At 50.7% G+C, this 26,389-nt stretch overlaps 1 protein-coding gene across 1 annotated transcript; it reads left to right on the top strand.

Annotated features, from left to right (window-relative positions):
• Positions 1–12,326: 12,326 nt before the first annotated feature.
• Positions 12,327–26,389, top strand: Slc34a1 (solute carrier family 34 member 1). Its single transcript, XM_052156961.1, has 12 exons — positions 12,327–12,435; positions 12,557–12,706; positions 12,791–12,919; positions 12,995–13,138; positions 14,736–14,847; positions 14,974–15,169; positions 15,564–15,659; positions 21,032–21,095; positions 21,328–21,495; positions 24,820–24,936; positions 25,037–25,161; positions 25,886–26,389. Exons 1-12 carry the CDS (start codon positions 12,327–12,329, stop codon positions 26,387–26,389), a joined length of 1,914 nt encoding a protein of 637 aa, XP_052012921.1.

Here is a 26,389-nt window from a genome sequence, read left to right as displayed (position 1 = left end):
TACAGTATCATTCATAGTTAAAAATAAATAAATAAATAAATAAATAAATAAGATATAAATAAATAAGATAAAGCTGGGCGGTGGTGGCGCATGCCTGTAATCCCAGCACTCTGGGAGGCAGAGGCAGGAGGATTTCTGAGTTCGAGGCCAGCCTGATCTACACAGTGAGTTCCAGGACAGCCAGGGCTATACAGAAAAACCCTGTCTCGAAAAAACCAAATCCAAAAAACAAAAAAAAAGAAAAAATAATAAGATAAAGATAAAAAAGCAATACCACTAGAGAATCATTCAGTCCATCCAGAAGGCTGATCATCCCTATAGTATTATTTACAATCCAAAACCTGGCCAACAGTCAAAAGTGGATAGGTTGTTGGGATAGAAGTGACATGCCCATGCTCCACTATGTCACATAGCAAATAAATAATTGAGAATATCCTTGACTAATGAGGAAAATTCTCCAGCATATATTAATGTTCGGGGAGCAGTGCATTTGACACGATACCTGTCTTCATGTACTTTCTGTTGCTACAACTGAATAACACACACTGGACAAACATATAAGGAACTAAGGTTTACTGCGGAGGGTGCAGCTCAATGGTTAAGCTTAGCATCCTTGATGCCTTTAGTCACTGTCACCAGAAATACAATACAATAAAATAAAATACAATAAAATAAGACTGGAAGTTCATTTAACTCACAGTTCAGGAATGCGGGACCTCTGTGGTGGTTTGAATATGCTTGGTCCATCGAGGGGCACTGTCTGGAGGTGTGGCCTTGTTGGAGTAGGTGTGTCACTGTGGGTGTGGGCTTTAAGACCCTTGTCCTTGTCCCACAGAGAGAAACACACACAGACATACATAGAAGCAGAGACTGGAAGCTAGTATTCTGCTAGCAGCCTTCAGATGAAGATGTAGAAGTCTCAGCTCCTCCTGCACCATGGCTGCCTGGATGCTGCCATGTTCCTGCCTTGATGATAATGGACTGAACCTCTGAACCTGTAAGACAGCCCCAATTAAATGTTGTTCTTATAAGAGTGGCCTTGGTCATGGTGTCTGTTCACAGCAGTAAAACCTTAACTAAGACTATGTCCTAGAGCATGGTGCTGGCACCTGGAGAGGCCTTTCTTGCCAAACTGTAACATGGTAGAGGACATACATGCTGAAACAGCAAGCTAGCATGGAGATGCTTGATAACAAAGTCCCTCCCCAAACCATCCATCAATCCACACATTGATCAATCAATTCACGACAGCAGATCCTTGAGAAGCCAATCGATTCTCCCCAAATCCTGCCCCTCGGATGTGGTTCTTACCTATAATTCCAACAGTGGGAAGTGGAGGCAGGTGATAGGTGATACTGTGAGTTTGGGTAACCTGGGCTACATAGTGATTTCCAGGCAAGTCTGCATCACAGAGTAAGGCTCTGGAGAGAGAGAGAGAGAGAGAGAGAGAGAGAGAGAGAGAGAGAGAGAGAGAGAGGAAAAGAAAAAAAAACTTTAAAATTCATCCTTCAAAGCACAGGCTAGGGCTGGAGAGATGGCTCAGTGGTTAAGAGCACTGACTGCTCTTCCAGAGGTCCTGAGTTCAAATCCCAGCAACCACATGGTGGCTCACAACCATCTGTAATGGGATCTGATGCCCTCTGCTGGTGTGTCTGAAGACAGCTACAGTGTACTCATATAAATATAATAAATCTTTAAAAAAAAAAAAAGCACAGGCTATACAGAGAAACTGTGTCTCAAAAAAACAAACAAACAAACAAATCCAACCCCCCGACCCCCCCCCCCAAATCACCCTTCAGCGAGGGAATTCACAAATTCCCAATATAAATGTTTAGGAAACACATTCCCAAGCCATACTGGTATCTGTATATAAAATACAAACATGCAAGACTCCTGCAAACATACAGAAAGGAGAGAATGTTCTAGAAGTATAAAGCTGAAGATAGAGAACATCAAGAAAGGTACCAGCATTATACCAGGGTTAGGAAGATCAAAGATTTTCAGCTTAGCTTTAATTTTCTTACAGGTACAATTTTAAGTAATTTAATTACTAAAAAGACCTCCCCAAGAATCCATCTTTACTTCTGCAGGATAGCCATTCTTGGCAGAATTTAATACATTTTTGGAGACTTGAGACCCTGGTCACTCTTGGTCCATTTAGTTGGCTAGTATGCCCTTCTACCATAATCCCCTCTGCTCTTTTCTTATCAAATAGCTTTGAAGACTTTTCTTTGAGGAGAAATGAGCAGGCCCCTACTCATCCAAGATGGGGTACCAACCACAGACCAATAAGATGATCCTACTCAAGTCTAACCTCATGGCCAATGAGGTTAATGCCATTGTCACAGGAGCCTGTGTAACTTAAACAGCATTCACGCCAACCATTATGAAGTATTTAAACAGGCTGACAAAAGGCAGGCCTCAGTGTTCCTCACGGGCTCTCTGGGGAGCTCCTTGTGGGCTGCCACATAGGCTGTGTTGTGTGGGTAGCCACGGTTGTTCTGGTATGGAGACCCGTGGCATCCTGCAGGGCTCAGTTCCACAACAGTTAGTGTGAGGTGCTCCCTTCTCTCTTCTCCCTCCTCCCATCCGCTTCACACTTAGAATCCCTCACAGTCTTGGGCCTTCACCGGCAGCCTAACCAGGCCTCATCTTCAGGAAGAGGACACCACACCTTCAGATTCCTCTCCTACCAGCTCATTACCATGGGCTATATGTCACAGCCACTGACACACACTGATTCAAAGGAGGGCAGGCAAGGGGGCACAGAGCTGTTCACCTCTGCAAAAGGGAAGCTATGAAGGATATACAGTATAGAGGAAGAGAACGTATACTATATGTTAAACCAGTTTTGCATCCTGACAATACCCTCCCTACAGAGGATCTGGGCTAAGCAGCTAAGACGTTCTTAAAGACTCCCAGAGAGCCCAAGCCTGTGCTCCAAGCCTCTGCCAGACAATTTTGCTGTTTCTTACTCTTCTCTGTCTGCAACAGTCTAGGGCTGGGGGAAGGCATGCTGCCACTTGGTGACCTTAGGACCTGTGCGGGGGCTGGGGGGTAGGCAGAAACACTGACCGCTCACCTAGAGCCCTAGCTGAAGATATGCAGACACAGCAGTGTACTATGCTTCCTGGAACATCTACTCTTCCCCGCAGTGATGCACCCTGTGCCCCCCCCCACCTGCTGGTCAGGTGACTCTGGCTTCTGAGAGTGCAGAAGCTAGAGGTCATTTCCACAGGGAGATGAAGGACCCGACGAGGGAAGTGCCCGTAGTTGTACCACTGAAGCAGATATAAATTATATATCAACTGTACAGCCCTGCAGAAGACTTTGGAACGAGAATGCTTCCGATGGAAAAAGCCCATGAAATGGTAGGGTCTAGATAAGGTCTCCTCTGTGGCCACTGTAACCATTGTGTCTCAAGACATTGGCTAACGGGGAAGAGAAGAACCGAAGGGAGAGAGGAAGACCATCATGGAACCAGCTATGACGCTGCCTGTTGCTCAAAGCTGTCCAGCAAAGACATGTGGGCAGGGGTAACCTTATCAGTCAGGGGCCACCGCACTTCTCTATTCCTGGAGGAGCTAGAACTCAGTCTAAAAATAGACTTTAGCCTAAAAACGTTCTAAAAATGTTCTGTAGAACAGAACCAGAACTGGGTGACCAGAACCCAGAACATGGCGCCAAGCACCCAGAACCAGAATCTGAAATCTAACCTATAAAGCCTGAAACTCTCAGAGCCCGGGCCAGGCTCTCAGAGCCACCACTCAGCAGGGCAGACTTGCGGCCCAGAGTCCTCCTTAGAATGTAGATTCGAGAACCTGTGGCTAAGCTCCAAGCCCACAGCATAGAGCCCAGGACTCAAAATTTAGTAGAACTCAAAAGTCAGGGCAACAAGATGCCAGAGGCTGGGACTGCCTCGGACAGCAAGTGGCTCACAGCCTTACCCTCTGGCCAGAACCCTGAGACCAGTGAAGGTCGCGGGCAGGGCCACAAGAGGAGGGAAGTGTAAGGAAGAGGTAGTTTCTGAAGAAAACACACACACGCACACACGCGCGCGCGCACACACACACACACACACTACCCTCAAAGCAGCCTCAGCTATTTTGGCCAGACTTTGGCCTTGTCCATAAATACGTGACCAGAGCCTAGGCTCACAAGATTAATAATTACACAGAGTGCTTATTTTCTATACTAGGTTGGGGCATCGTCAGGTCACAGAAAGGCTTGTCTTCCCCATCTGCTCTAGGCTGGCGCTGGGCAGCTCAGGATGAAATCCAGGCTCTCCAAAGTGGGAGAGGTGACCCATATCTTTAATCCCAGCCCTCAGGAGGCAGAGACAGGCTGGTTTCTCTGAGTTGGAGGTTAGTCTGGTCTGCAGAGTGAGTTCTAGGCCAAAGGCTATGTAGGGAGATCCTGTCTCCAATCAGTCAGTCAATCAATCAATCAATCAATCCAGGCTCTCCAAAGGTAGACTATGTCAGGAGAAGAGGGGGTGCTTTGTGCCCATGAAGGGTGGTGGCAGGATGTGGCCCATCGTATCAGCCAGCCTGCTGCTGAGACCACGCCCCTCACAGTGGTCTGATGCTGGGAAGGAATGTTCACTGCTGTCTCCCACATCCAGCCCTGTGCTGACCCACAGTGAGGCTCATGGATTTGTTACCTTAGTAGCACGCTTGTGAGAGAAGCCAGGAGCTCTGACAATACTGTTCCATAACTCTGTGGGATCACAGAGCTAGTCCATCCAGATTGAGTGGCTCCAGCTTCGTAACCCTGGCATTTGGGAGGCTGAGGTAGAAGAACCATGAGTTCAAGGCTAGCCTAGGACATCCAGTCAGACCTTCTCTGGGAAAAACAAAAAACAAAAAACAAACAAAGAAACCAACAAACAAACCCAGTGTATGGAAAAAGTGGTTCTGGTTGCTGCTTTGTCTCCTCCTCAGTTATTCTTGGGCTTTAGGTTCTATTGAAAAACATCAGATAAAGAAACCACATATTTAAACAGCGAATGGTCCAGGTGTGGTATCGCTTCTAGTCAGGCAGATCTGCAAATGGGAATTCTGTAAGTTCAAGGCCAGCCTGATTTACAGTGTTTCAGGGCAAGTGGCTACACAGGGAGATCCTGTCTCAAAACCAACCAACCAACCAACCAACCAACCAACCCCAAATTGATCTTAAGAACCAAGGAATCAGGGCTGGAGAGACAGCTCAGCAGTTAAGAGCACTGGCTGCTCTTCTAGAGGAAAAGGTTCAATTCTCTGCACCCACATGGTAGCTCACAACTGCTTATAGCTCCAGTTCCAGGGGATCTGACGCCCTCTTCTGGTCTCCTTGGGCACTGCGCACATGTGGTGCACAGTGCAGGCAAAACACCCAACTAAATAAATAAGCAAACAGTTAATTACATTAAAAAATAGCTGAGGCCTCAGCTGGTTGCTTCACTTCTGTAGCCTGCTCTATCTAGCCCTGGATACATCCCCCCACCCCTGCTGGCTCTCCAAGTTCAAAAGGAGCTCCTGGGTGCTAAATCTGCCATGTTCTTTTCTTCCCCCCATGTTCTTGAGTTACATCTCAGCAGCATTCGGCCCAGCCAGCGGACCAGTGTGTCTCTCAAAACTTGGTTAACCCTGGTATCTGGGGCAGTTGCTCTTTTGTTCTTCCTCCTGACCTGGTATGCCTCTTTATCTCCCTTGCCAGTCTCTCTTGTTCTGCCCTCTTTAAATGTCTCTTATCTCCTCCTGGACCCCTGTTCTTTTTATAATTCATGCTTTCTCTCAGGGATAACCCCTTAGGCACAACCTAAGGTCAGCAGGTGAAGCCCTGATGCACACTGGCCCCTTCACACTGGGGCAGGGTGTTGGTCAATAGGCTAAGCGGATAACAGAGGCAGGATCTTAAAGGGAGCGAGGCATACATCCACAATTAGCTTGTCTCCTGTCTTCCGTTGTGCCTCTGAGAAGCCTTGTCTTCATCATAGGCCAAATTGGTACTTCTGCTGCTTCAGTCTTCTAAGAGATAAGTCTAGGTGGGAACCACCGTGGCCACCAGCTTGGGTTTTCAGATGATCACTGGCTGTGGACTCTTAGGTGGGTCAGCAAGTCAAGGATCTCTGCCACGGAGCTTGAGGACCTGAGCTCGCTCTCCAGGACCCACCTGGCAGAAAGAACAGTCTCCCTCAGGTTGTCCTCTGACTCCACACATATGCCGACACACACATACACACACACACAAGCATAAAGTAAAACTGTAACGAAAGACCACTGGCTGCTTCCTTTAGAGGATAGACCTGGAACAATGGGGGAGGGGAGGGCTTAGGCAGAGCACCTGGGAGGCCTTTGTGTCCTCTGCAGGAGAGGACAGTGGTCTGACCTGCTGCCCAGAGATGCTGGATAGACAGCTCCTGGATGATTAGGAAAGCGTGCAGGGGAGAGGTTGCTGGGAGAAGAGTTGGAAGAAGGGACGCAGAAGAAACAAGAGTCAGAGATGCCTCCGTGGTATCTGGCAGGGATCCGGGCCCTGGGTGCTGTTTGAAAAGTCTGTGAACATGAAGGAGCGGAGGACTCTGTGAGTACAGCCACAGAGGACTCAACTGGTACAGCCACGTGATTCTGTCAGGGATCCATCTGACAGGCTGTGCCTCTCTCCCACAGATGGCTTTTCCTCTCGGGGTCTCTCCCCACCATAAAATTCCCCTAACCACCCAGGTGCTGACATTAGGAAGGTCTAGGGAAGGCTCTCTCCAGAGCCCTCGTGTACAGATAGGATATGGAGCACCATCTGTGGGCATGCAGCCAGGTAAGTGTGACAAAAAGAAAGGATGCTGGCAGACAGCGTGCTCTTAGAAGTGCTTGGGTATGAAGTCCACGGCATTTTAGAATCGTATCTTTGGGATGCATTTGTTAAATAATTAGTTTATTCTAGTCATCAATTGTCCCCCAGGAAGGAAAGTAGAGTTTAAATATCAAACAAACAAAAAACCAAGGCCACCCTACGGCCTTAGCTGTCCTGGAACTCGCAGAGATCCCCCTGCCTCTGCCTCCCAAGTGCTGCCACTAAAGGCATGCTCCATTGTCTCTGATTGTTTAGAACATCATTGTTCATCAGTGGGGGGTGGGGCACATGCCTTTAGTCCCAGCAGAGGCAGGGGGATCTCTGTAATTTGGAGGCCAGCCTGGTCTATAAAGTGAGTTCCAGGACAGCCAGGGCTGCATAGAGAAACCCTGTCTCCAAAAAATAAATAAATAAAAAGCAAAAAAAAAAAACAAAAAACAAAAACAAAAACAAAACCACCTTGCCTTTCTTTAAAAGAAAAAATTTAAAGTTTTGTTTTGTTTTAGCTTAAAATCTCTTTTAAAATTCAGTCTTTCAACTGTGAGCTCCTGTCAAGTCAAAAATAAGTTGAAAACTTATATATAAAATTAGGATATATTTTTATATATCCTATGTATATATATATAATTTTATATATGTTATAAAAATATAAAAAGAGGGAAGAACCAGGACACAGTCACAGCCAAAGCAAAACCAAACCCGACTCCAATGGTGTAAATAATGCAGTGTCTACCTGGGGTCCACTCACGCTCTTCCGGGCTCCTCCAAGGGGCTTAAGGCCACATCTCTGGCTCTGCAGCACACACAACTTGTCTTCTAGGCTCCAAGGGGTTCCACTCCACTGCTGTTGCTGCCACTGGTGGCTATCCCACGGTACTGGCATCTCCAAAAAGGTTCTGGCGTCCTCCATGGCACCTGGGCTGCACTTTCACCAATAGCTTCTCTTGAGCTCTCTTCACAGTGCCCAACTTAAATTTCTCTGCGTGTGAATTTCTCTTACTTCTTAGGCCGCACCTTCACCAATGGCCTCTCCTGGCCACTTCCAGTGCCAAGCCTCAGCTGCTGTCCATGACCCCTTCCTGCCTTCACAGCCGGCACCACCTGGGTGACTCTTACACTGCCAAGTTCAGCTGCCACCGTGAGGCACAGCCTTGTCCACCTCTGGAACACAGCTTCTCTGTGCTCTCAGAAAACACTTCCCAGGAGCATTCACCTCGACAGTGCTGGTGCCCTCTTAATCCCCACTCATTCCTCAGCTCCAGGTGACCAGTAACGCAAAGATTTCACGTTAGTAGTTTCCGTGTCTTGTTAATCACAGCTGATGCTCAGCCCCTGCTGACCAGAACCACAGAATCCTAATTCAAAACAACAAACGGCCCCGATAGCCTTTCAGCTTCCCTCTGAAACCACAAACCAAGCATCCATCTTCTGCATGGCCCTCAATATTTGGCTCTCTCTCTCTCTCTCTCTCTCTTTATTTATTTTTGTTGTTGTTTTTTGAGACAGGGTTTCTCTGTATATCCCTGGCTGTCCTGGAACTCACTCTGTAGACCAGGCTGGCCTCAAACTCAGAAATCTGCCTGCCTCTGTCTCCCAGAGTGCTGGGATTAAAGGTGTGGGCCACCACCGCCGGCTTTAAGATTTATTTATTATATGTAAGTACATTCTAGCTGTCTCCAAACACTCCAGAAAAGGACGTCAGACCTTGTTATGGATGGTTGTGAGCCACCATATGGTTGCTGGGATTTGAACTCAGGACCTTCCGGAGAGCAGTCAGCACTCTCAACCACTGAGCCATCTCTGCAGCCCCCATTCTGGTCTTTCAAGCTCCTGTACAGCAGCTCACCAAGAACTGAGCACTCAGTCGCTTTTCTTGCTCAAAGTTTCAAAGTCCTTCCATAGTCCTCACCAAAATGATATGGTCAGGTCAGTCACAGAAATAAATACCCCCCATTATCCTGGTACTGATTTAGTTAGGGTTACTATTATTGTGATGACCAAAGCAACCTGGGGAGAAAATGGTTTCTGGACTGGCACTTCCACATTGTAGTTCATCACTGGAGAACCCTGGAGGCAGGAACTATGCAGAGGTGCTGCTTACTCCCATTGCTTGCTCAGTCTGTTTTCTTAAAGAACCCAGGACCACCAGCCCAGGAATGGCACCACCCACAATGGGCGGGGCCCTTCCACATCCATTTTACTAATTCAGAAAATGCCTTTTGGGCTTGCATACAACCCAGTCTTATATGTAAAGCTGACATAAAGCTATCCAGTAAGTTTTCTTATTTCTATTCTATTCTGTATGTTTAAGTACTTTGTCTGTGTATCAAGTGTGTGTGTGTGTGTGTGTGTGTGTGTGTGTGTGTGATGCCTGATGAGGCCAGAAGAGGGCAGCAAATCCCTTGGAACTGGAGTTCCAGAAGGTTGTGAGGCACTATGTGGGTGCCAGGAACCAAACCCAGGTCCTCTGGGAAAGGAGCTATTGCTCTTAATTCCTGACCCATCGCTTCAATCTCTAAGTCCTTTATACTTACTACTCCATAATTTCTAATCCTTTGCTTCCAGTCCTTCCAACTGCTGGAACTGCTCTCCAAAGCAGGGTAATTTTCAGAGTGAAATGGGTATATGTACTGACAGTTACAAACCAAGATTTAAAACTGAGCATAGCAGTGCACACCCCTAATGCCAGCACTTGGGAAGCAGAAGCAGGCAGATTTCTGTGAGTTTGAGGTCAGTCTGCTCTATGCAGTGAGTTCTAGGACAGCCAGAATTACATAGTGAGACCCTGTCAAAAAAAAAAAAAAAAGGTTTGGTCAAGCAAATTTAGGATCACTCTACCTAAAATGTAAGGGTGCAGCACAGGGTCAAACCACTTTCATAGTGTTGTGCAATGCCTCATGTTCCATCTTCAAACAGTCAGTTCCAGTTGTACCCTGTATCCCTTCCCCTCTCTTTTGAGCATTTTGTGGCCTAAATTATTGCTTTGAGGTAGAGCTGGAATCTGACCCAGCTGGGCTTGTTCTGTGTGCTTAACCACTTCACAGAGAGTCATTGGAGAGTCACTATGCCCAGACTGTGGCGTACTGATCAGTTAGCCCTGAAGAAACTGAGTGGTCCCTGCAGTTGCAGGGACCCTGAGCAATCAGAGGGCAGCTGGCGAGTCTTGAAGCTCTGTTGAGAGAGAACCTGAAGGTGACCCCAGGGCCCGGCCGCTCAACCCTACCCCAGCCCATCACCCTGTCTTCCCGTGCTTCACTCTCCTGATTCCTTGGACATCCCAACCCAGGCCTAGCCTGCTTTGCTTCCCCTGAGCTACAGGAACCATCCTCTTCCTTCTCTTGAGACCCATGTCCTGCTGTGGACCGCACTGGTGCAGTGGTTCCCAACCTGTGGGTGGCCTAAGTGCTCCCCTTTGGTGGGGGACACCTAAGGCCACCAGAAAACACAGGCACTCCCATTAGGATTCACAACCATAGTAAAATTAGACTTATGAAGTGGCAATAAAATAATTTTATGGTTGGAGTTACGACAACAGGAGGAACTGTATTAAAGGCTTGCAGAGTTGGGAAGGCTTGGGACCACTGCTCTGCGGTCATAACCTCTGGTTGCCATTTCTGCTCGCCAAGAGGTTACATCATTCGCAGTTGTTTCCCTCCGGGTCAGACTTTGAACATCCCGAGGGCAGTGGCTGTGTGTTTTCACTTAGGACTGTACCGCAGCATCCAACTCAGAACTTTGGATCTACTCCACATTCATGAGATGCTTGTTGGGGTTGGGGATGTGGCTCCTGTGAACTCTTTCCCACAGGACTTACTGTGTACCGTGTACTTCCAGATCCCAAGTATCCTTCTCCCTCCTTCCCGACGCCTCTGGGAAGCTTCCTGCCCTCTATTTCTCTTGAGCCCACTTTAGTCTAGCACTGTCCTCTGTCCCCTGAGCCTCTCCTCAGCACCTCAGCTGCTGTCTCTGCTTCCAGATGCCCATCTGACGTATCCCATCAACGTTTTGAGAAGGATCCTAAACTGCAGAGCCATCTCTTCTTGGTCTGGGAAGCGTCTCCGTGATCTCCCAATCTCACATCTCAATCTGTCATTAAGCCCTGCAGATCCTTCACGGTTCGCATATGCAGCCTCACTGGGAGTCTCCCCTGGGCTCCCCCTCTGTTGAACCATACCCCTCAAGACACACACACAGCTGCACAGACATCCAGATGTATGGCAAGGTCACCAGATGTCTGGGTCGCTCTCTGGGGAGTCCTGTCCATCCCTAAGCAAAGAAACGGACAGGAGACACAGAATCACTTTCAAGTCCCTGAGAACAAAGTACCAGAGAGGCGTCAGGGTCTCTGTCCAGGGCAAGGATGAGCCTGTGCCCTGTGGGTTGGGATTTGTGCTGGGGTGGTGAGAGCGGACAGCCTGGCCATAGGCTCCCCCCGCCCCCCACAGAGCTGAAGATTAGCAATTAACTGGAAGGAATCTTGGGGGTAAAGTTAATTTAATGGAGAAAAGAGGGAAGGCAGATACAGTTCTTCTAGTTCATAAAGGACTTTGCCCTTGATCCGAGGGTATAAAGAGGAGGGTCTTGATTCCTCTTTAGACTTCCCTAAGCAGCCGAACTGGAGCAGAGCCACAGTCGAGGTGAGCCCAGGGCCCCGTGTCTCATCCCTATCCCTTCACTCCAGCTCTGTCTGGGTTTCCTCTTCCTGCTCCTCGTGACAGCCCAACCCCGGCCCAGCCTGCTTTGCTCTCTGAGCTGAAATAATCCCTGCTCTTCTTTCTCTCAAGAGCCCCTGCAGTGCCTTGCCGTGGGACCCTCTGGGCATAGTGGTACCTGTATTTGTTACAATACCTGGTTGCCATTTCTTTTTTGTTTTTTTGTTTTTTTGTTTTGTTTCGTTTTGTTTTTGTTTTTTTCGAGACAGGGTTTCTCTGTATAGCCCTGGCTTTCTCTGAACTCACTCTGTAGACCAGGCTGGCCTCAAACTCAGAAGTCTGCCTGCCTCTGCCTCCCAGAGTGCTGGGATTACAGGCGTGCGCCACCACCGCCCGGCTCCTGGTTGCCATTTCTATCCACTGAGATATGACATTATTAGCAGCTGTCTCCCCACTAGACTTGGAGAGCAGAGGCTGTATGCATTTTTACTTGCTACTGTACTCTAGCATCTAACTCAGAACTTAGTAGACACTACACATCCAAGAAGCACTTGCTGGGATTGGGGATGTGCCTCAATATTGGGGTGCTTGCCGCCTCCTATGCTGGGGCCCTAGATTCTGTTCCCAGCCAAACAAAACAGCTACAAAGCCTTACTGGATGGATGAATGGCTGCTTAAGTCTGTGACAAGCACCTGGGTGTCCATCTCTAGCTGTGTCTGAGGATGAGCAGAATCACAGACCCTCAGTTGGATGTCCTCTATGTGGTATGAGTGTCCCAGACACAGCAACTATCAGATTTGCCCCAACCTGTTTATACATAGGACTCATTGTGGGTGCCCAACATGATGTCCTATGGTGAGAGATTGGGGGGACCGGCTGTCTCCCCACTTCCAGTCCGTGGGAGACACATGGTGCATGGGGCGGCCTTCGCATACGTTCCCAGTCCACAAGGTAAGTATCACTCCCATCCCCAGAGACCTGCTTGCCCACAGTTGCCTACCTTCTGTCCCTCTACCTGTTTCTCCTGGGCTGCTAAGGCCTCTGGGAACTCCTAATCAGCCTCCTTCCTCAGTCCTGCACAGGATTCCTGGGACATCCACCTATGCCATCTCCAGTCTGAGCCCGGTAACCCTCACAGAGCACAGCTGTCCCTGTGGGGAGGTCCTGGAGTGCCATGACCCACTACCTGCCAAACTGGCCCAGGAAGAGGAGCAAAACCCAGGTGGGCCAAGTGGGGCGAGGGGGGCACGAGTAGTCACTTCCTCTAGTGTTCTGTCCACAGTATTCATGCCTGCCCCACCTCCAGAGCCCAGGCTGTCTCAGAAGCTTGCCCAGGTTGGCACGAAGCTCCTGAAGGTGCCGCTGATGCTAGGTTTCCTGTACCTCTTTGTCTGCTCTCTGGACGTGCTCAGCTCCGCCTTTCAGCTGGCCGGAGGTAGGGCCCAGGTCAGGGAGGTCAGGGGAAGGGTTCAGAAGGGACCTCAAGTTGACGCTGGCTTGCGTTCTGCAGGGAAGGTGGCTGGGGATATCTTCAAGGACAATGCCATCCTGTCCAACCCAGTGGCAGGGCTGGTGGTGGGAATCCTGGTGACGGTTCTGGTGCAGAGCTCCAGCACCTCCACATCCATCATTGTCAGCATGGTCTCCTCTGGCTGTGAGTTGGCCCAACGTGGCCAGGGATAGATCCCAGGGGTGTGGTCCTTCAGAATCAGAATCGGGGCGGGCATGTGGAATTGCTGAGGAGGCTGCGGGGAAGGGTGGGGCTCCAGTATCTCTTATACTGTCCTCTAAAGCAAGAGCTGAGTCAGGAAGGGGTTTCAGGAGCTGGGGAGTGTGACAAAGGGGAGCACAGCTCCCGACGGCCACTTCTGCCTCACAATTGCTCAGGAAAGCCAGTCAGTAAAACCCACCACATGCACGCAGTCTATCGCCAAGAATCAACTTCCAAGGGCTACAGAGATGCTCTCAGGGGTCAAGAACACAGGCTGCTCTTCAGAGGACCCAGGTTCAAGTCCCAGTACTCTCATGGCAGCTCCTAACTGCCCATAACTTCAGTTTCAGAGGATCCGACAACTTCACTCAAACATACATGCAGGCAAAACACCAGTGCACATGAAATAAAAATAGATAAATCATTTTTTAGAAAAAGAATTGACTTTCGAGATTGTGTGGCTGGGTGCCCAAGTCTGACATTTACAGTGTGAGCGATTCGGACGGGCAGGATGTGTAGGCGGAAGCCAATCCTGCGAGCTACAGGTGAAATTTCTCCCTTCAGGGAGCTTCAGTTTCACTCTTGAGACTCTCTCATCCCATTGGCTGAGGCCCTCCAAGCTCAGGAAGAATCTCCTTGACCTGGAACTAGGGAGTCTCAGTGGGTCAGAGCGCTCACTATATGACGTGAAGGCCCAGGTTTCAATTTCCAGTACTCACATAGAGGCCGGGCACAGCCGCATACACACCAGTGCCGGGGCAGTGGTGGAACTGCTGGAGCACCATGACTACCGAGTAGCTCTGGGCTATGCAAGAGATGCTGTCTCATGGTAATTAGAGAGTTCTAGAGCTGAACTCGTGAATTCTTCCAGTCTCTACTTTTGCATACACACCAGGAGTGCATGCGTGCGCGCGCATGTGTGTGTGTGTGTGTGTGTGCGCGCGCGCGCACATGTACGCGCGCGCACACACACACATGCTCACACATGTAGACACACAAGAATAATCTAGTTAAAGTCGACTGTATGCTATAGGCTAGCCAAGTTGACACAGAAACCAACAATCACACGTGTGTAAGGCACACCTGCACAAGCACACTGTGGACTGCACAGGGTGTGAGTTCCCATAACGCAGTCACATGCACATGTCCGTCCTCAGTAGCGTGTGGACACGTCCTGTACAGAGCGTGCAAATATGTCACATGTGGATATGCTCACACATGAGTAAATACACAGTGTGTGTACACGTGGACCTGTGAGGCTTTGCCTAGGAAGTCAAGAGTATTCTGGGAAAGGCTGTCTGAGGCGAGAGCACAGAGCTCCTTGTAGCTACCAACTAGCTCTAGGTTATACAAGAGGTGTCGAATTGTAATGAATTAGAGAGTGCTAGAGCTGAACGCTTGAATTCTCCCACTTTTGCATACACACCATGCGCGCGCGCGCACACACACACACACACACACACACACACCTCGTAGGAGTCCCTGTAGGACAGAGCCTGCAGCCGCAGCCCAGGCGTTTGACAGCTTCCTCTTTTGCCAGTGTTGGAGGTGAGCTCCGCTATTCCCATCATCATGGGCTCCAACATTGGAACCTCTGTCACCAACACCATTGTGGCGCTGATGCAGGCGGGGGACAGGACTGACTTCAGGCGGTGAGCTGGAGAAGGAGGGTGGGGGGCTCACACTTGTTGGGGGAGAAGGCAGAACTGAGTGCTGGGACCCCTCAGCTTGGGTGCACCTCGGGTCTAGCTGTCCTGCAATGTGACCTCCCTGCTCAGGGCTTTTGCAGGGGCGACCGTGCATGACTGTTTTAACTGGCTGTCTGTTCTGGTTCTGCTGCCCCTGGAGGCTGCCACGGGCTACCTGCACCACATCACTGGGCTCGTGGTTGCCTCCTTCAACATCCGTGGTGGCCGGGATGCCCCAGACCTTCTCAAGGTCATCACAGAGCCCTTCACAAGACTCATCATCCAGGTGAGGGTGGGCCGTGCTATGGATGTGCCATGGATGGACAGATGTGGGATAGAGAGTGGCCCTACCTTCACCTCCCACTCTCCCTTCCCCTCCCCTTCTCCCTCTCCTCTTCCCTCTCCCCTCCCCCTTCTCCCTCTCCCCTTCCCTTCTCCCTCTCCCCTCCCCCCTTCTCCCTCTCCCCTCCCCTTCTCTTTCTTCCCCTCCCCTTCTCCCCTCCTCCTCTCCCCTCCCCCCCTCTCCTCTCCTCTCCCCCTCTCCCCTTCCCCTCTCCCTCCCTCACCCCTCCCCCTTTTCCCTTTCCCCTCTCCCTCCCCCTTCTCCCCCTCCCTCTCCTTTTCTCTCTCCCCTCCCCTCCCCTCCCCCTTCCTTCCTCTCTCTATCATCTTGCTCACAGCTGGACAAGTCTGTGATCACCAGCATTGCTGTGGGGGATGAGTCCCTGAGGAATCACAGTCTCATTCGGACTTGGTGCCACCCAGACGCAACAGAGGTGAGTTCCAGAGCCAGGTAAGATGATGCCCTCTTTAGACAATGGCCTGTTTGTCTCAGAGACCTCAGAAGTCACTCGCCTAGGAAAGAACAGATGCATGCAATTGTTCTGCATCAGTATAGCCATGACAGACATTGGCAGTCCCTCCTAGCTGCACACACTGCTGTAGGCAAGCGTCATCTGTACATCTAGCATTGCATGTCATTGATCTGGCCCAGTGGCTCTCAAAGAGCCCTTGTTCTCCAGACTCACAGCATCGATACCACCTAGGACTCAATCAGAGATGTAAACTAGATACAAAGCAGAAAATCCACTGCACAGTAGTGTGCACACATCCTTCCTAGAACAACTGAATCAGAAAAAAACGCTGGGAATGAATGAGCCCAGTTGCCTGTCTCCTACTTGCCCTTTAACTGCTCTGTGTAGTTTGGAAATCGTGGATCAAGCTCATCCCTTTGGTTTCATGGACAGAGACTCAGGCCCAAGGAGGCTAACTTGCCCAGGGCTACCCTGTTGCAGGGACACTCACTGGGCTCCACCATGCTTGAGGCTTGAGGTGAAAGCAAGGTGGAGAGCAGGGGAAGAGATTCTAGAAGGATCGAGGAGCCTGGACCCCTGGATCCCAGCTAGGGAGCAAGGCAGTGGCCACCACTCCGGTGTGGTGCTCACTGGCTCCCAGGGATGGCCCCCTGAGAGACACAGCTGCTGAGACACCCCTGCTGCTGGCAGGGGGCACTTTTTCATCTGGAGCCTTGGGCTCATTGTCTCTGCTCAGGATGAGGAATTGTTGGGATTGGTTGGGCGTTCCTGGAGCAGCCGTTATGCCAATGGTACCAGGCATAATACCAAGGCGATTAGGCACAAGGAGGCAGGCAATTAGCACACTTTCTTACTCAGCCATAAAAGGGAAAAACGCTTCACCAAGCCACAAGTCTTCCAAATCTGCTTCTTCTTAATTATTACATACAAGAAATAGCTCCATTTAGAAAAGCTACAGGGAAATCCAAAGCCACAGCAGAGGCTTGGCCCAGCCTCCACCTTTCCTCCTCCTGGCGTGGATGTTCCGGGTCCCTTCTACCAGCACTCACGGAAAACACGCCTCAGCTCACCCCACGGCACTCCTTTGCCTCCCAAGTGGCACACGGCGTCAATACTGAGGGTTCTGCTCTTCTGAGAGTTCAAGGCAGCGTGATGACAAAAAGCCCACGTGGACAGCTTTGAGGCTGGCTTTGTGATCTTCCTAACACGGCAGCCACCTTCTCATGAGCTCCCTGTCACTCTCAGGCAAGCTCTCTGAGTCACTGCAGCCTCAGAAAGCACGGGTGGAGAGAGGAAGAGAAATCACATACTGATCTAAAAAAAAAAAAAAAAGAACCCGGAGAGATTTCCAGCCTGACATGTCTTGGGCAAGTCTCTACCTGTGCCCTGAACCTCCTCACCCACCGTAGTCATGAAGCAAGACCAGCCAAGCGTGCCAGCCATTTTACAGAAATGGAAGCTCAGCTGGGCCAGCCTCAGGTTCTTTGCTGTTCCAACTGTCACTTGCCAGAGCACTGATTCAGGTCCCTGCAGTAGCAGGAAACCTTTTTCAGTAACAGCAGGTTGGAGTCTAAGGCTGGACAGGGACGTGACTCACTCAGCAGCAGCACGTGGTCCTGGGATATGCCTTTTTTACTACCCCCCCCCACCCCCGGGTTTTCTTTTCAACTCTTCGAGGCCTCTAGCCTTCACCATGCTGGACCCAGCATTAACACATCTGGTCTCCAGGGCAGAGCAGGAGCCTTCTCCATGAAAAGGGGAAAAACAGGCCTTTTGAGTGTTTGAGACTTGTAGATGTCCTTGGAATCCCTTCCGAGAGTCTCAGTGTGGACTGACAACGGTACCTGCCTGATTTAAGCAGTGTCTCTGGAGGACCAGTAACTAGGGACAACTGTTATTACATCTCCACTCTGCAGATAAGAAACAGCCTCTCTTAGAGGGGCACAGCGACTTCCTGTATTATTGCTTCCTATAATGGAGGGCAGGTCTCACTCCTGATAGAAAACTCACTCCTGGTGCAGCTGCTTCTCCCAGATGCCACTCTAAGGTACCCGCATCCGTGTTCATTTCTCTTTCTGCTGCGGCGCCCCAGGCCACTCAACCCCCTCGGGGCTGGTGGGCTGGAGATGCTCTGAGAAGTGCTCCTTTTGGCCACCAGATGGCGCTGTTGGCCCAGAGTGCTCTGCGGCTTCTAGAAGAACAAAGGGCCCCCGCAGTTCCCAGACCCTCAGAGGGGAAGCTATTGTGCAAGCCCACATCCTCTGCGGTTCTCTCCTGAGGAAGGACTCTTGAAATATGGGAGCCTTTTGTGAACTTAATCACCTCCTTCAGTTCCCAAAAGTGTCTCAATCTAGGGTGTCCCGGTAGGCTCTTAAATACCAACTCTCTCTCCCAAGATACTTCCAAGAAGCCCGAGTTGGTGGGGGGGGCGCGGAAGAAGACAGCATCAGGGACTCTGTCATGGAGACAAAGAGAGGTTGAAGCCAGAGAGGTTACATGTGCCTGGCTCCATTTCACACAGCGGAGAATAGCTCAGCAGCGCTGTGAGCACAGGACTACGGAGGACTCTTTGTACTGCTTTTAATTTCCACTCTGCTCCCTTTCCATTCCCCATCTCTACCCCAGACAGGATGGACACATCTTGGAACGGGACCAGATCTGGGCTTCCCAGCTCTGTGAACTAAGTCGGAGTCTACCTTCTCTGCCCTGGAAGGGCTCCTTAAAGGGTTCTCTCTCCCTTCAATTCCCTAGCCTGGCCTGACAGTGGATCCCTTGTCACACCTGCTGTCTCTCTGTTCCCCTTTTCCACTTTAGGGTCTCTGAGTCACTTTCTGGGTTCAGTTAAGGTCACACAACCCCAAGAAGAAAAGTCAAGTTTCCAGAATTCCATAGGAGGGTGGAGAACGGAGTCACTGTTGCGTGAGGTCCGGGGTCAAGGGTCAACCCGGAGCACTAAAAATACAGATAAACAGCAACACTCCAGCTCCCTCAGCCCTCAGCCTAGTCCTGCCCCTGACTCAGTCAACCCTAAGGTGGGACCTGTGCCAAGCTCCTCTCGTGCCACTAGCCTCTGAGGCCCACAAAATCCCCTCCCCAGGAGACCCCAGGATGCAGCTCAGAGAAAGCCAGGGACTCACACATACATCTCAGGAAGTCATCTGCTTCCTAGGGCTTTGGGCCGAGGACCTTCAGGAAGGTCTACCAAGTCCCTTCCCAAAAGGGCCAGCATCCACAGGAGTTTCTGCAGGAGCCTCTGGTCAGGACCTAGGAGGTCGAAGAGAAATGATCTGTACTTATCTGGGGGCTCAGTTTGCTTGGAGTCTGTGGTAAGTCAGACCCCCAAAGTGAGGAGTTCCCTTTCTCCTAAGACCTTTATATCTTTACTATCCCAATTTATTTTTTCCCAAAGATTTATTCGGTGTATGTGTATTGGTGTTTTGCATGCATGTATGTCTATGTGAGGGTGCCAGATCCCCTGGAACTGGAGTTACAGACAGTTGTAAGCTGTCATTGTGGGTGCTGGGAATTGAACCTGGGTCTTCTGGAAGAGTGCCCTGTGCTCTTAACCTTAGAGCCCCTATTATCCAGATTTAAACAGGCTCAGAGAGATGGCATGACTGGCCCCAGAAAGCTGGTCTAAAAAGTAGATTTGAACTCAGCAAACACCTGGCTCTTCCCCCTGACTAAACCCCAGCCTGGCTCTCCCTGACTAAACCCCAGCCTGGCTCTCCCTGACTAAACTCCAGTCTCTCCTGAGCAGTATTATCTCAGGAGCATTAGCTCCTCATTAGTTAATTATTGTTCTGTTTTCTTCTTGAGACAAGATCTCAACTCTAGTTCAGGCTGGCTTTACACTCACGGCAATCCTGCTGCCTCAGCTCTCCAAGTGGCCATCTGGATTTCTGTCTTAGATTTTCATCCTGGTTTCTTGCCTAGAGCTCAGGCCTCTGGGCTTGGTGGTGCCCCAAGGCTGAGCTGTAGTGAACAGAGCAGAGGTGGTGCCCCAAGGCTGAGCTGTAGTGAACCGAGCAGGTCGTCTTGCTCAAGGCTGAGCTGCAGTGAACAGAGCACATCGATAGTCTTACTCAAGGGAGAGCATCACACAACTGTGATGTTAGAAGCAGCTGCCAGATGTTGACCCTGTCAACATTACACTGGCGGTGTTTTGTTTTGTTTTGTTTTCCTTTTGCGATATTGGGAATGGAACCAGGACCTTGTCCATATACACAAGGCCTGGACCTCTGGTCCAAGCCCCAACCCGATCTTACATTCTTTAAATGACTCACGGCTTGGATCGGAACCTAAAGAAGCCATAAGCACCCCAGTGCCAGCTCCCTCCTGAGCCCCACGTTGAGCCTCTCCACGGCCATTCCGTTTCCTCTTGTCACAGCTTGATGGGTCCGGGGCACCAGTGGGAAAAGTACAGAATCCTGGTTTCATTTTCAACAACTCCTTAATCCAGTGACACTACAGATGAGTACTTTACAGACTGAAAGGACACTTGTGCTGGCCTGGAACTCTGCTTCCTGGAGCTTTACAGTGTGTCTCCATACGCCTAGTGACACAGGCTGTGACTCCTGAATACTTGGGGGCTGAGGCGGGAAAATGGCACGGCCAGGACCTACCTGGACAATCTAGCGAGACCCTGTCTGTCTCAGAAAAAAAAATGAGATGGGGTCTTAGGGTGTAGCTCAGTAGTGGGATGTCTGCTTAATATTTGTGAGTATGTAAACTCAATCCAGAGTACTGAGAAAAAAAGGCCTCTGAGTAGCTACAACATGCATAGGAATTGAACCTAAAACTCCAGAATTGTGCCTTTTCTTCTTTCTTTCTTTCTTTCTTTCTTTCTTTCTTTCTTTCTTTCTTTCTTTCTTTTCTTAGATTTATTTATTGCCTGGCAGTGGTGGTGCATGCCTGTAATCCCAGCACTTGGGAGGCAGAGGCAGGCATATTTCTGAGTTCGAGGCCAGATTTCTGAGTTCGAGGTCTACAGAGTGAGTTCCAGGACAGCCAGGGCTACACAGAGAAACCCTGTCTCGAAAAACCAAAAAGAAAAGAAAAAGATTTATTTATTATATCTAAGTACACTGTAGCTGGTCCCAGGGGATAGGCTGGTCAGGCCAGTGACAGTGTAGAATATGTACACTGGCCATATTCCTGGGGGGTAAGTATTTCAACCTCATCTCTTCCACAGAGAAGGTAGACTCAAGCAACAGGCCCATGATCACAGAGCCAGAAAACATTCTGGTTCTCCCATTCTCCCGGACCCCCTCTTAGCTCTGCCCCCAGGCTGTGCTTTCCAGATTCGCTAAGTCACCTTCCTCTGAATTTAGGCTTCCGCTTCTATGTCCAGGGTAGAGGCCATCAACAGCCTTGCAAACACCACCATGGAGAAATGTAAGTATCTCTACCATAGGAGGTGCCCCACGCCATAGGGTCCCTGCACCGCCGTGCCCTGGCCACTGCTCTGTCCAGCCCCGGGAAAGGCAGCTGAACTCTGGGCTTACGGCAGTCCCTGGTGCAGAGGTTGAAGGAGTTTGAGGTGGGGGCCTTAGGCTCACAGCCCCTGGGGGTTGGCAAAGGCGGGAGAAGGGTGTAGGGGTAAAGACTCCGGATACCGCCCTTTCAGGCAACCATATCTTCGCGGATACGGGGCTGCCCGACCTGGCTGTGGGGCTCATTCTGCTGGCGGGATCCCTGGTGGTTCTGTGCACTTGTCTTATCCTCCTTGTGAAGATGCTCAACTCCCTGCTCAAGGGCCAAGTGGCCAATGTTATCCAGAAGGTCATCAACACAGGTGAGCTGGAAGGCAGGCTGCAGGCCTAGGCAGCGCCCCGCCCCCATGCCCATGAGTAATTCCAGGTGTCCTTAAATTCACCGCTATCATCTGTGAGCCTCAGGCTCCCCTAAGGGTCAACAAGAGGTGGGACCGGCTCCTTAGAGCCTCCTGCTGACAGCCAGGAAGCTGGGGCAGGCTCTGACTTTTGCATTCCCTAGCAGATGGCAGCCTTAGAAGCCATTGGTTTGCTTGGCGTTGGTTTGCTTTTTCGAGACTTGGTTTCTCTGTGTAGCCTTGGCTATCCTGGAACTCACTTTGTAGACTAGGCTGGCTTTGAACTCACAGAGATCTTCCTGCCTCTGCCCTCCCCAGTGCTGGAACTAAAGGTGTGCACCACCATGCCCATCTCCCTGGTTTGGTTTTCATTTGTTCTGGATTTTTCAAGACATGGTTTTATGTAGCCCATAATGCCCTAGACCTTGATCTGCAGCCTAGACTGGCAAGAACTTCTGATGTTCTTGCTTTGACTTCTCAAGTCCTGGGATCACAGCGATGCATGACCATGTCTACCTAGCAACCTCTGTTTAACAGGCAAATAGGCATTAAAGCCCCTACTGTGTGTCACAGGACACAGGAATAAGGCAAACAGAGAGGGATCCTTGATCCTAGGATCTCAGAATTGTGATTTTCCTCACAGAAGCAGACAACTAGGCCATGCTGGGCTGTGTCCCAAATGGTGGCAGTGGCACAGAGCTGATTAGTTATTGTCCCTAAAGATCACCATTTCCTCATGCCACCTGGGTGAGCCTGCCATTTCAGTCACCAACTGGACTTTTCCTACCTGGGCCTTCCTCGGGGAGCCCCTCACTTTACTCCCAGGAGATGAGGGCGAAGGTAGGGGTGGGGAGGGGCAAGCGGTGAAGGGTGAGCGTGGGTGACTGACTGGCAAGGGGACAGAAGGATGAACAGCAACACAGCACAGTGTGGAAGAGGCCGTTTCCAAGGTGACAGAGGTCTGTCTGAGCGAGCAATGACCTGCATAAGGAGTCCAGTGTGGAGGAAAGGGCTGGATGGGGGACAGGTGCCTACCATCCCAGCGCTCAAGAAGTGTGGGCAGCCGGATAGTAGTGGTGCACACCTTTAATCCCAGCACTTGGGAGGCAGAGGCAGGCAGATTTCTGAGTTCGAGGCCAGCCTGGTCTACAGAGTGAGTTCCAGGACAGCCAGGGCTTTACAGAGAAACCCTGTCTCGAAAAAACAAAAACAAAAAACAAACAAATGTATGCACCACCACTACTCTTGGGGGTATATATATATATATAGTCTGGAACTCGATATGTAGACCAGGCTGGTCTTGAACTCAGAAACTCTGCCTCCGAAGTGCTGGGATTAAAGCCATGCACCAATAAAACTCTGCCAAAAACAAACTCAGAGCAGGACCAGGGTTCTGTGCTGGCTGTACACGCCTTTGGAGCCTGTGTTGGCTTTCCATAGCCCACAAAGGAAGCCAGGGGTGGGGGCATGCCCGTTCTACCAGTGCTGTGAGGCAGAGACAGGAGGATCCCGGTCTGGCTGGCCAGCTGAGCCACTTGATGAGATCTAGAATCAAGATGAGAGACCTTATCTCAAAAAACAGGTCACCCAGGTGGTGGTGGCGCATGCCTTTGACCCCAGCACTCGGGAGGCAGAGGCAGGTGGATCTTTATGAGTATGAGGCCAGCCTGGTCTACTGAGTTCCAGGACAGCCAAGGCTACACACAGAAAACCCTGTCTTACCCGCACCTCCCTCCCCCCAGAAAAGAACAGAAGACACAGAGAGATAAAGACACACAAGTTTTCCCTCTGACTTCCACACACGGAGAAATAAAATACACGTGGATAAAGCCAGATGTGACAGCTCACAGCTGTAATCTCTGCACGTGGAAGGCTGAGGCAGGAGGATTGAGGAGAGTGAGAGGCCAACCTGGATTATGGAGTGGAGACAGTGGCAAGTGCAGCAGGTGTGGGACAGAGTGGGCACCGGCAGCAACTTGGGAGGGACAGGCCAAGGCTAGAACCAACATAGAGCGAGCCAGATTTAGGGGCCTCTAGACTTTACCCAGAGTCCAGGCTTTACTGAGGGCGATGGTGTATTTGCAGGATTCGGGGCAGGGGGGTGACATTAACTAACTCTCATTTTAAACTACATTTTGGGCTTTGAGTTACTGCATCGACACTGGGGAATCCCACAGTGATGGACGTGGGAGTAAGGGATACCCAGGTCAGCATGGGCTTTCCAGCACGGAGGTGATCCCTGGGGTGAATACAGTTGACATTCTGCCTCTGTGGGACCCTGATCTACAGATTCAGCCAGCCATGAATCAAAAATATTTCAGAAAGATAATTACATCTGTCTTGAAGCAGAGTTTTGTAGCGTTTTTCTTAAACATTACAGAATAACAAATATTTACACTGTTGCAATGTTTTTGTTAGCTTGTTAGTTATGGGTTTTTTGTTTTGTTTTGTTTTTGGTTGTTTGAGACAGGATCTGTCAATCATAGCCGGCATAGAACTATGTAGAGCAAGATAGCCTCAAACTCATAGAAATCCAACCGTCCCTGCCTTTTGAGTGCCAGAATTAAAGGCATGCACTATCAACCATGATATATATATTCGCGCGCGCGTGTGTGTGTGTGTGTGTGTGTGTGTGATTTCCACTGTACTCTATGTTTGGGTGTGTGCACATGTGCACACCATGGCACATGGAAGATCAGATGACAGCATGCATGGGCTGGTCCTCTCCTTCCATCGTGGAGATCCCAGGGATTGCTCAGGTCGTCAGGCTTAGCAGCAGGAACCTTTCTTCACGCACAACCTCACCAGTCACAGCTTTTTACCGAATTAGGTCTGATAAGTCATCCAGCCGTGACCTAAAGCACACTGCAGCACGTGTGCACTGTTACAGAAGCATGTTCAGGTGTCGGCGCCCATGGGCATCCCTGAGCTAATCCCCAGTGGATTTAGACACTGAACAGCAAGCACAGCTAGGGCAAAGGCACAGAGACTGTGATAGCCCCAGTAAGGCACAGAGCGTGTGATAGCCTCAGTGAGGCACAGAGCGTGTGATAGCCCCAGTGAGGCACAGAGAGTGTGACAGCCCCAGTGAGAAAGCGCTCTGCTCACAAGAGCAGGCAGGGCAAATGAAAGCTGCTACAGGGGGGGAGGGCGGGGGGGGGGGGAACAGAGGACCAGCTAGGTTCTCCTGAGGAAGCCACGCCCTCAGTACCTTCTCCCTAAAGCCAGGGCCTGCTCTCCCAAGGGCTCTCGCTGACCTGGCTGACTGAGGGCTTGGCTTCCCTTCAGACTTCCCAGCCCCCTTCACCTGGGTCACCGGCTACTTTGCCATGGTCGTGGGTGCCAGCATGACCTTTGTTGTCCAGAGCAGTTCCGTGTTCACCTCAGCCATCACCCCGCTCATTGGTGAGTGCCCATGACCAGCCGTGGGCAGCAGGGGGGTGTGGGGTGTGTAGGTGCTCGAGGAAGTAGACCAAGAACAACCACATTCTCTCCTGCCCACCAGGCCTGGGTGTGATCAGCATTGAGCGGGCCTACCCTCTCACCCTGGGCTCCAACATTGGCACTACCACTACAGCCATCCTGGCAGCACTGGCCAGCCCCAGGGAGAAGCTATCCAGCTCCTTTCAGGTACATGGGAAGAAGGGGCGGTTTGTGGTAGTCGAGGGCTGGGATGGAGAGGATGGAGGGTGTAACAATGTATAATCAACATCAGCCGCCCCACTCACTGCAAACCAGGGTGGACAAAGTAGACCTTGATGAGTCACTGCTACATTGTATCAGTTAACAGCAGCAAGTCAGGGTCACACCCTGGAGGTGTGCTGTCAGAGGCGTAGATTTGGGGGAACAAGATTGCATAGAACTGGGGATGGTAAGCAGATGATGGCAAAGGGGCAATTGATTTAGGAGCAAAACAGCTGACAAGGGGCTGACCCATTAAAAGGCCAGAATGGGCAAGTGAAAAAAAAAAAAAACTTTAGTGGCTGCTAAAGACAAGCACCACGGTAGGGAGTACATGTTTGTAATCCCATTACTTGGTAGGAAAACGGCCAAAAGACCAAGGTCAGCCTGCAAGGCCAGCCTGGTCTACATAGCAAGAAGATCCTGTGTCAGGAAGACGTTTTAGGTGCTGGGATGTTGATGAGGGGAGCTAATAGGACACAGGTGGAAAGTTCAGGGCAGTTATCACCAACTCAGTTCAGCAACACAGTATTTTAATAAGCAGTCAGGAGTTATCTGGAGCCACATCAGCCTCAAGTTTTCTCCTGCTACCCAGATCACGTGGGGCCTCTAAGATCTAGCCCTGCTGGGCTCACATGCCAGCGCCTGACCACTTCTGCCTTCTCCCCTGCAGATTGCCCTCTGCCACTTCTTCTTCAACATCTCGGGCATCCTGCTGTGGTACCCGCTGCCCTGCACACGCCTGCCCATCCGCATGGCCAAGGCACTGGGCAAACGCACCGCCAAGTACCGCTGGTTTGCGGTCCTCTACCTCCTTGTGTGCTTCCTCCTCTTGCCCTCGCTGGTGTTCGGTGTCTCCATGGCAGGCTGGCAGGCTATGGTGGGCGTGGGCACGCCCTTTGGGGCCCTGTTGGCTTTCGTGGTGCTTGTTAATGTCCTGCAGAGTCGAAGTCCCGGGCACCTCCCCAAGTGGCTGCAGACGTGGGACTTCCTACCCCGCTGGATGCACTCCTTGCAGCCCCTGGATGGCCTTATCACAAGAGCCACCTTGTGCTATGCCAGGCCTGAGCCCCGTTCACCCCAGCTCCCCCCTAGAGTCTTCCTGGAGGAGCTTCCTCCCGCCACGCCCTCCCCCCGCCTGGCACTGCCTGCTCACCACAGTGCCACCCGTCTCTAG

Source organism: Apodemus sylvaticus, chromosome 14, assembly GCF_947179515.1.
Source record: "Apodemus sylvaticus chromosome 14, mApoSyl1.1, whole genome shotgun sequence".
NCBI lineage: Eukaryota > Metazoa > Chordata > Mammalia > Rodentia > Muridae > Apodemus > Apodemus sylvaticus.
Note: the sequence above shows the minus strand (reverse complement) of the source record. Positions and strands in the feature narration are given on the sequence as shown.

What these genes read in the sequence shown, in the direction of transcription:
- Slc34a1 (XM_052156961.1), top strand. Translation starts at nt 12,327, where the DNA reads ATGATGTCCTATGGTGAGAGATTGGGGGGACCGGCTGTCTCCCCACTT. An exon ending in GGAAGAGGAGCAAAACCCAG is followed by an intron (nt 12,707 to 12,790) that starts GTGGGCCAAGTG and finishes CCCCACCTCCAG; the next exon opens with AGCCCAGGCTGTCTCAGAAG. An exon ending in GACAGGACTGACTTCAGGCG is followed by an intron (nt 14,848 to 14,973) that starts GTGAGCTGGAGA and finishes CTCCCTGCTCAG; the next exon opens with GGCTTTTGCAGGGGCGACCG.